This window comes from Sinocyclocheilus rhinocerous, unplaced genomic scaffold (assembly GCF_001515625.1).
Source record: "Sinocyclocheilus rhinocerous isolate Xijiao unplaced genomic scaffold, SAMN03320098_v1.1 scaffold157, whole genome shotgun sequence".
NCBI classification, from domain to species: domain Eukaryota; kingdom Metazoa; phylum Chordata; class Actinopteri; order Cypriniformes; family Cyprinidae; genus Sinocyclocheilus; species Sinocyclocheilus rhinocerous.
The window spans coordinates 558,838-569,068 of record NW_015665038.1 but is presented as its reverse complement, the minus strand read 5'-3'; the positions used below and the strand labels follow the sequence as shown (position 1 = coordinate 569,068).

The window sequence follows — 10,231 nt, the reverse complement described above, 5'->3', positions numbered from 1 at the left end:
CTGGGCATTGAGGGAGCGAGCAGGAGGGTAGCTATACGCAGCACCATAGAAGCAGCAGAGAGGGCTTCAAGGTGGCTATGGCTAAAAAGAGGAGAGCCATGGAGTACTAAGTAGCCAGCCAGCTGGACACAAGCTGGGGTCTGATCAGCCTCAGCTGGGTCACCTGGAGGAGGGTGTATGATGTTGAAAGACCCGAAACACCCGATGATTCCAGGAACATCACTGATGATGTGTCCAGCGACATCAGAAGATGTATGTGCACAACATGCATTTGAAAATTCAACATATACCAGTTACGCTTTGTTTTCACATTCCATAATCTCCATTTTTGTGGACAGATCATTACAGCTTTTTTTACAAGATTTGCAATCAATGGTAGATATGCAATTAAGATTTGTGATTATTTGACAATTTTGTGTTGTCAAAGAAAATCAAAAGGTTTCTCTGCAGTTTCCCAGAGAAATAAAAGCTTAAGGCTTTATATTTATATATATATATTTTAGTGTAGTTGTATTACAATAGTAATATATTTCTGTTTTGGAAATAATAATACATATACATTATTAATAATATATTATCATTACTATTAAATAATAGCTATTGGGCCTGAGGAATCTCAAGACAATAGTTCATAAGAAAAAATACTTATTTGTTATGATTACGGTCAAGTAGATGAACTTAGATACTGTTCAAATTTGATGCCCTTAATGTTGTGGTAATTTTCCCTGTGGTATCAAAATGATATTGGGTCGAATACTGAGTTTTGCAAGTTATTGTATCAAAATGATTAATTCCAGTATTGTGATAAAACTAGTAGGTGGTGTTAGCCTGTATCTCAAAATGCACTTTTGCCTTGTTTTAGCGTAATTCATACCACTCTTAGCACTTACATTTCTTTTCTGTGAACTGGTGGAGTAAACATGACTTTCCAACCCCCATGTCACCTATAAAGACACCAAATGGTTCATACACATGAAAAAGACAACAAAATGTCCAAAGAAAGCATTAAATATTATGAAACGTTCATATAACATATTGTATGTTCTATAAGGCAGTGCACACGCAGTAGAAAACAGACTACTCACTTACCAATAATGATATATTTGAAAATATAGGAATAGTTATATGGTGCAGTCGTCATTTTTGCTGTGGAAAGAAGAAAAATTATTCAAAGCTTAAAATGACACATTAACCCATAAACAGTCGAAACAAACCAAATATTGAGAATTCATAGCAACAAAATGAAACCACACTGACAGCAATCCAGCAGCGCTCAGCTGACCGACTGTCCTACTATTGTCTATTAAGACACGTTTCCCTTTCCTCCATAAGTTCACCTAACCACGGTAATGAGCGTTCAGGACAAATTCGGGATAATAACGATGCGGATATTACAAGCAAACACGTTAGTTATGTAGATGTAAATGTATACAGGTACAGAGTAACGTGACACTGAGCTAAAGGAGCATAAACACTGACTGCAGCACTACAATCAGCCAGCGCCATGACGGACTAATCAGCTAATCACACACTCTTGTCAGAGGTCTCGCAGCTATATGCTAGACCACACCTAATAAAAATCACTCCAAAGTATTTTTAACGCTTAAGCCAGCAGCACTTGTCTTTCCGTGTCGCATTTCAGACGATGAATATGTTAATGTTGAGCATTAAAGGACTAGTTAGCGTTAGCTGACCTCGCGCTGAACCAAACCCAGAGATGCTAAAGCTAACAGCTACTACTAAAATCAGACCAGTAAAGCGTTAAAAACAGTGCCAGTCGTTAGTATCCAACGATTTTGAAACGTAGTATTGTGAAATGTGTCTTGTCATGTGTTTATACTTTACCTAAAATATAAATTCAAGTGGTTTTTGGAGGTTTGGGTTGGTCTCGGCGTGTGTGAGCCGTCCGGCCGCTTTCTTCCTCTAAAAGTGCTGCTAGGATGAAAACACAAAACAGTGAGAGCAGCGACCTCTACTGGAGCAACAGCACCTCACACACACACACACACACTTCACGCTCCTCTACTGGTCCAATAGTGCTTCCTCAAAAAATGGATGAAATAATAATCGTCACTTCAGACAAAAAGCAAACCAAATACAAATTGTAAATAACTGCTTTTTCTAAAGTGACAATGTTCAAAAGCGAAAACAGAATATAATTGGTTCAGAAGGAAGAAACTTTTCTCAAAAACCCAAAAAGAGTATTTTCATAAATGCCCCTTACGAAAATTAACCATAGTTAATAAAACCAAAAAAGCATGGTTACTATAGTTAAATCATGGTAACCACAAATTAACCATGGTTTTGCTACACTAACCATAGTGTTGTTTGTGTAACAACATAACACATGGTGTTTGTGGTAAACTGTGGTTATACAAAAAAAAAAACATACATACGTAAATACATACACTTTTACTATAATAAAACTTAATAATTATAATAAAAATTTTCGTAAGGGGCCAAGTCCAGGCAAGCTGCCACACAGGTTTTAAAATAAACATAAATATTTATCATTTTAGTTGCAATATTTGTTGTCAGTTTAGCTCTTCCGTTAGCCTAATGTTTTGCCCCGTTCTCCCCTTTACCATTATTGAATGGACAGAATAATATACACACGTTGTATTCTGCACGCTCGTTTTTTGTTGTATTTGTTGTACACGTTGTATTCTGCACGCTCTCTAAAGCAAACCCGTTCTAGACATATAATGGCGCACTACACGGTGTCTCCTTTATTAAGACTGGTGCGATCAAACCTCAGAGAATCAATGAAACTGAATCAGTGTAAAAATGTACTGTGCATTTGAAACTAAATATTGTATTATATAGTATAACATTAAACCGCTAACTCTGCACAATATATATATATATATACATGTGTGTGTGTGTGTTGTTTTTCCCGGAAGAAAATGCATGTTCGTAGAGTTGACTAATGAGAGGAGGGGTTTCATATGCAAATAAAATAAACCTGTTGAAATGTTACTCAATACCTGCGGAAGCTCAGTGCTTAAACCTACAGCTGTCGTCCCGGACTCATCTGTTGATAATACCTTAAAAGAAAGCTTTACCCAACAGGTAGGCATATTTCGAAAGCATTCTATTTGATGGGGCTTTAGTATAGAGAAGCATTCATTTGTTTCCTGATGCATAGTCACCAGCTGATGATGCTATTAATTAATTACTTTTCTCAAGCATCACTCATTTACGGTAGGTAATGTATTATCATTTATGTATTTTTTGTGTGTATTTATTAATGCATTATTCTAACCGGTTGCATAAACATCCACTATGTTAAGACTGTGTCTTAAGAACTAGTTTGACCAACTAGCAGTTAGCCAAGAGATAATCAATCTCCGTTTTCTGATTAAAATTGGGCTAATCTATGTTTTTGTAACTGACTTTAAACAGTTATGACCAGTCTAGAAGAAAACAAATTAGATGGCTAACTTTTTAAGACTAGTCTAAGCAGTTTATGCAACCGGCCCTGATGTACTATAGACCAGTGGTATTTAAAAAAATAATAATTTTTCAAACTTTTCTCTATAAATACTGCAAATTATATTATCACTATAGTAATAAACTGCATTTCATGTCAGATTATGTAAGCAGGGTAACTTTTACCTTTAACCTTTTTTTGTTGTCTACTCCTGAATGACATACAGTGGTTGAGAACAGGTACGTGTTGAAGTAAGCCAATTGTTGTGCCGCTGCACCTCTGCAGTGCCAAGAGAGACCCGCCCTTTCTGACTCTTCCTTTTTCCATTGGGGGGTGGAGATCTCTGCCTGAGGGCATGACGAGACTCATCCACCTCATCAACCACCTCGTACCAGGAGAGCGGTTTGATTGCGGAAGCATTAGAACAGTTTTAAAGATGCAGACAAAGTGTTCTAGCCGAGAGACAGAAACTGCCTTTGTTTTCTTTTGATAGATCCATTTAATAGGAAATGAAGAACAAAGTACACAATCCTTCCTCTGTTTAATCTTATTCTCAACAATAGACTATGTGGAACACAAGAGCATGCAAAATATGGCTATTGTGTATGGCTGATACAATAGATGTTGTTTTCAAACAGCACCATGGTGAACCACCCTGAATTTGAGAAGGCAGGGAAGCAGCCAGGCCTGCAGGTATGGAGGATTGAAAACATGGATTTGGTGCCTGTCCCTAAGAATCTTCATGGTGGCTTCTACGCCGGCGATACCTACCTCATTCTCAATACCATAAAGCAAAACTCTGGAAATCTACAATATGACCTTCACTTCTGGATAGGTGAGAATGTGGTTAGTGTAAATGTAAGGTCCTCTCACTCAGTAAATGGTGTGCATGTTCACTGAAAATCTGTTTATGAACATTGTTAAATTGCATCTCCAGGTGATGCATGCTCAATGGATGAGAGTGGGGCAGCTGCTATCTTCACCGTGCAAATGGACGATTTCCTTGGAGGAAAACCAATCCAGTACAGAGAAGTCCAGGGATATGAGTCAAAAACCTTTGTAGGCTACTTCAAATCAGGCCTTAAATACATGGTGGGTAGAGTTAATACGTGTACCATGCTTTGATGCATATAAAATGTATTTGGATACTTGGTCAGTTCATAATAGCAAAACAGTAAATAATTTTTCCTTAAACTGCTTTTCATTTCTTCAGCAAGGAGGAGTTGCCTCTGGATTCAAACACGTAGCTTCCGGTGAAGTGAATGTGAAGCGAGTTCTCCATGTGAGTGGCAGACGTGTAGTCCGGGCCATTGAGGTACCCGTGAGTTGGGACAGCTTCAACAAGGGTGATTGCTTCATCCTAGACTTTGGACAGGTGAAAGATGATATGAATTAATTGTGTTGCCTTTTCTCTCTTTTGCATTTTATCATAAGGTATCCCATGTATTCATGCTGTTTCTCTTCTACTTGCATCAGGAGATATACCAGTGGTGTGGGTCCAAGTGTAACCAATTTGAGAGACTGAAGGCCACCAGTGTTTCCAAAGATATTCGTGATAATGAACGTTGTGGGAGAGCAAAACTTCTTGTATGTGAAGAAGGATCAGAGAATGAGAAGATGCTAGCGGTTAGTATAATAAAAGAAAGATGTTTCATTCATTCATTTTTGATATAGGTTAGTGCCTTAAAGCTAGAATACACCACACAATTTTTGAAAAATTAAGCATCAATATATATATATATATACATGTGTGTGTGTGTGTGTGTTGTTTTTCCCGGAAGAAAATGCATGTTCGTAGAGTTGACTAATGAGAGGAGGGGTTTCATATGCAAATAAAATAAACCTGTTGAAGATGTTACTCAATACCTGCGGAAGCTCAGTGCTTAAACCTACAGCTGTCGTCCCGGACTCATCTGTTGATAATACCTTAAAAGAAAGCTTTACCCAACAGGTAGGCATATTTCGAAAGCATTCTATTTGATGGGGCTTTAGTATAGAGAAGCATTCATTTGTTTCCTGATGCATAGTCACCAGCTGATGATGCTATTAATTAATTACTTTTCTCAAGCATCACTCATTTACGGTAGGTAATGTATTATCATTTATGTATTTTTTGTGTGTATTTATTAATGCATTATTCTAACCGGTTGCATAAACATCCACTATGTTAAGATTGTGTCTTAAGAACTAGTTTGACCACCTAGCAGTTAGCCAAGAGTTAATCAGTCTCACTTTTCTGATTAAAACTGGGCCAATCTGCGTTTTTGTTACTGACTTTAAACAGTTATGACCAGTCTAGAAGAAAACAAATTAGATGGCTAACTTTTTAAGACTAGTCTAAGCAGTTTATGCAACCGGCCCTGATGTACTATAGACCAGTGGTATTTAAAAAAATAATAATTTTTCAAACTTTTCTCTATAAATACTGCAAATTATATTATCACTATAGTAATAAACTGCATTTCATGTCAGATTATGTAAGCAGGGTAACTTTTACCTTTAACCTTTTTTTGTTGTCTACTCCTGAATGACATACAGTGGTTGAGAACAGGTACGTGTTGAAGTAAGCCAATTGTTGTGCCGCTGCACCTCTGCAGTGCCAAGAGAGACCCGCCCTTTCTGACTCTTCCTTTTTCCATTGGGGGGTGGAGATCTCTGCCTGAGGGCATGACGAGACTCATCCACCTCATCAACCACCTCGTACCAGGAGAGCGGTTTGATTGCGGAAGCATTAGAACAGTTTTAAAGATGCAGACAAAGTGTTCTAGCCGAGAGACAGAAACTGCCTTTGTTTTCTTTTGATAGATCCATTTAATAGGAAATGAAGAACAAAGTACACAATCCTTCCTCTGTTTAATCTTATTCTCAACAATAGACTATGTGGAACACAAGAGCATGCAAAATATGGCTATTGTGTATGGCTGATACAATAGATGTTGTTTTCAAACAGCACCATGGTGAACCACCCTGAATTTGAGAAGGCAGGGAAGCAGCCAGGCCTGCAGGTATGGAGGATTGAAAACATGGATTTGGTGCCTGTCCCTAAGAATCTTCATGGTGGCTTCTACGCCGGCGATACCTACCTCATTCTCAATACCATAAAGCAAAACTCTGGAAATCTACAATATGACCTTCACTTCTGGATAGGTGAGAATGTGGTTTGTGTAAATGTAAGGTCCTCTCACTCAGTAAATGGTGTGCATGTTCACTGAAAATCTGTTTATGAACATTGTTAAATTGCATCTCCAGGTGATGCATGCTCAATGGATGAGAGTGGGGCAGCTGCTATCTTCACCGTGCAAATGGACGATTTCCTTGGAGGAAAACCAATCCAGTACAGAGAAGTCCAGGGATATGAGTCAAAAACCTTTGTAGGCTACTTCAAATCAGGCCTTAAATACATGGTGGGTAGAGTTAATACGTGTACCATGCTTTGATGCATATAAAATGTATTTGGATACTTGGTCAGTTCATAATAGCAAAACAGTAAATAATTTTTCCTTAAACTGCTTTTCATTTCTTCAGCAAGGAGGAGTTGCCTCTGGATTCAAACACGTAGCTTCCGGTGAAGTGAATGTGAAGCGAGTTCTCCATGTGAGTGGCAGACGTGTAGTCCGGGCCATTGAGGTACCCGTGAGTTGGGACAGCTTCAACAAGGGTGATTGCTTCATCCTAGACTTTGGACAGGTGAAAGATGATATGAATTAATTGTGTTGCCTTTTCTCTCTTTTGCATTTTATCATAAGGTATCCCATGTATTCATGCTGTTTCTCTTCTACTTGCATCAGGAGATATACCAGTGGTGTGGGTCCAAGTGTAACCAATTTGAGAGACTGAAGGCCACCAGTGTTTCCAAAGATATTCGTGATAATGAACGTTGTGGGAGAGCAAAACTTCTTGTATGTGAAGAAGGATCAGAGAATGAGAAGATGCTAGCGGTTAGTATAATAAAAGAAAGATGTTTCATTCATTCATTTTTGATATAGGTTAGTGCCTTAAAGCTAGAATACACCACACAATTTTTGAAAAATTAAGCATCATATACTTGCTGACAACTGAAGATCTCACACTACCAGACCATCAAGTCATTCCAGACACAATAAACTCGCACAGAGACATGTGCCTCATTGCTAGAAGTAAAAGTTTGTAAAATATCAAACATGCTTAATATTTGACTGAACTGAACTGGCTCTGACTACCTCAACTAGTGTTGACTCTTCCAGACTGCAAATCAATCAAAAATCAGGGCAATCATTGTGTAGTGTATTCTAGCATTTAGTAAGTATTCAATATTTTTTTCTGAATGTGAATGCTTTACTATATTTTGTCAGATGCTTGGACCAAAGCCTGAACTTCCTGATGCACAGACTGAAGACACCAAGACTGATGCATCCAACAGGAAGTCTGCAAAATTGTACACGGTACAGTAAGCTATACTCTCTAGGTTTTCCCTGAGAAATATTGAAAACTTAACAAAATGGTTTATTCTGGTGGTCATTATTACTTAGGTCTCAAATGCCAGTGGGGGTATGTCTGTCACTTTGGTGGCAGATGAAAACCCCTTTTCCCAGAGTGCACTGCAGTCCACCGACTGCTTCATCTTGGACCATGGTTCCAATGGCAAGATATTTGTCTGGAAAGGTCAGCTGAGCACATCATTCAAATGAATTCCAAATTTGCATTTGGGACATGCCTGAATGAAAATCTTGCCCTTTTTGTTTCTTTAATATAACAGGTAAAGAGGCTAATAAAGAAGAGCGAAGTGCAGGTATGAAAGCTGCCGAGGACTTCATAAGTAAGATGGGCTATCCTAAACACACTGAGGTCCAGATTATCCCTGAGAATGGAGAGACTCCTCTTTTCAAACAGTTCTTCAAGTTCTGGTGTGACACAGACCAGACAAAGGGTATGGGACAAGCCTATGTGCCCAACAAAATTGCCAAGATCAAGAAAGTGCCCTTTGATGCAACATCTCTGCACAAATCAGAGGCAATGGCTGCTCAGCATGGAATGGTAGATGACGGGAAGGGGGAGAAAAAGGTAAATGTGCTGTGTACTGTTGTGCAACAGATTGCAACTATCATGTGTTTTTTAAAGTAGGCAAAATAATGGACAATTTGTCTTGTTGCTTTGGTAAGATCTGGCTCATTGAGGGTTCAGACAAGGTTCCAGTTGACCCATCCATTCATGGGCAGTTCTTTGGAGGAGACAGTTACATCATCCTGTACAGCTACAAGCATGGGGGACGTCAGGGGCAGATTATATATATATGGTAAGGGCTACAGACCTACTGGAATCCATTCAATCTTTTATGAATGGCTGAACCTGTTTCTAAGCCAAGGTCTTTGTCTGCTCATGTTACACAAAAACACTCGGGTAACAGAACACGGTCTTTTAGTATCTCTTAACCCCACCAGGCTAAGCTTATGTTTGTCAATAGGATGAGTCATCACTGCAAAGGTTTATTAAATGGAGTTGTTTGTTATGTCCGCAGGCAGGGGGAAGAGTCCAGTCAAGATGAGAAAGGAGCTTCTGCCATTCTGGCTGCCCAGCTTGATACAGAGCTCGGTGGGAGTCCTGTGCAGGTGACAGTTGCTTGGTGCACATTATTCACCTACTACTAAATTATAGACCAGGAGTGTCCAATCCTGCTCCTGGAGCGCAAATGTCCTGCAGAGTTTAGCTCCGACCTGCCCTAACACACTTGCCTGAAGCTTTCTAGTAATCCTGAAGACCTTGATTAGCAGGTTTGGGTGGGTTTATAATCAGGATTGGAGCTCTGTCTGCAGTACACCAAACTAGAAACCCTTGATATACAGTGGGTATCGAAAATAATCACCCCCCTTTAAAATAATCACATTTTGTTGCTTAGTAGCCTGAAATGAAGAAAGAGACAGTTTTTGGTTTATCCAGCTGTATTTACTCAGTGCAAGTTATAACATCCAAGTGAAAGATGTCACCAACATGTCAGAAAAAAAAAAGTAATTCAAATGTAGTCTCATCTGACCATTACACCTTTTTCCATGTGGCCTCAGAATCTTCAAAGTGCATTTTGGCAAAGCTCAGTCGTGACTGCATGTATCCTTTCTTGAGGAGTGGCTTTTTTCTTGCAACCCTCCCATACAAGCCACATTTGTGATATTGTTGTCACATGCACACAATGACCACTCTTGTCAAATTCCTGCAACTGCTTCAGAGTTGCTGTAGGCCTTTTGGTAGCCTTTCTGACCAGTTTCCTCCTGGCTCTTTCATCCAGTTTGGAATGAAGTCCTGATTTAGGGAGGGTCTGTGTTGTACCAAATACCTTCCACTTTTTAATAATAGGCTTCATTGTGCTTCTAGGCATTGATAAAGCCTTTGAATTTTTTTTCCCCAAGTCTCCTGACTTGTGCCTGTCCACAACTGTATCCCGGAGATCTTCTGACGGTGCCTTGCCACCCATAGTTGATCGTTTGCTTCAGCTGCACTACCAAGGACTGAAATGCTCCAGGAAAGCTCTTTTCATGCTGAGCTAATCAAAATGACCACAACTGATCACAGTTGAAAGTCAAATGGCATTGTGTGCCATTGAGAAGGTGATTAGCTACACCTGATTGAGTTTACAAGTCATTTTTAGGAGGGGGGTGATCCTTTTTCCAACGTTGTGATTCTGTTTTTTTATTTTATTTTTTTCCTGACATGTAGGTGTTATATCTTTCACTTGGATGTTACAAGCTGCAGTGAGTAAATACAGCTGGATAAAACAAAAACTGTGTCCATCTTCATTTCAGGCTGCAAAGCAACACAATGTGATTATTT

The 10,231-nt window shown here is 39.1% G+C and overlaps 2 protein-coding genes across 3 annotated transcripts in view; one reads left to right on the top strand and one right to left on the bottom strand.

The window, feature by feature from the left end:
- The window catches only part of LOC107731032 (ras-related protein Rab-14-like), a 6,184-nt gene extending 4,249 nt beyond the window's left edge, over positions 1-1,935 (bottom strand). The window contains exons 1-3 of the mRNA XM_016542004.1: positions 1,846-1,935; positions 1,090-1,146; positions 891-944 (exon numbers count right to left, since the gene is read on the bottom strand). Of these exons, the coding sequence (XP_016397490.1) occupies positions 891-944; positions 1,090-1,141 (106 nt within the window). The 5' untranslated portion in view covers positions 1,142-1,146; positions 1,846-1,935. The remainder of the gene's footprint in view (positions 1-890; positions 945-1,089; positions 1,147-1,845) is intronic.
- A 1,046-nt stretch (positions 1,936-2,981) lies between these two features.
- gsnb (gelsolin b) overlaps positions 2,982-10,231 on the top strand; it is a 13,341-nt gene continuing 6,091 nt past the window's right edge. The window contains exons 1-10 of one of the 2 annotated variants that reach the window (XM_016542000.1): positions 2,982-3,072; positions 4,072-4,268; positions 4,371-4,525; positions 4,647-4,808; positions 4,910-5,059; positions 7,765-7,854; positions 7,942-8,074; positions 8,169-8,473; positions 8,572-8,705; positions 8,928-9,018. In XM_016542000.1, the coding sequence (XP_016397486.1) occupies positions 4,076-4,268; positions 4,371-4,525; positions 4,647-4,808; positions 4,910-5,059; positions 7,765-7,854; positions 7,942-8,074; positions 8,169-8,473; positions 8,572-8,705; positions 8,928-9,018 (1,413 nt within the window). In that variant the 5' untranslated portion in view covers positions 2,982-3,072; positions 4,072-4,075. Of the gene's footprint in view, positions 3,073-4,071; positions 4,269-4,370; positions 4,526-4,646; positions 4,809-4,909; positions 5,060-5,282; positions 5,385-6,383; positions 6,581-6,682; positions 6,838-6,958; positions 7,121-7,221; positions 7,372-7,764; positions 7,855-7,941; positions 8,075-8,168; positions 8,474-8,571; positions 8,706-8,927; positions 9,019-10,231 lie in introns of those variants that run through there. The other variant, XM_016541999.1, reaches the window with a different exon arrangement.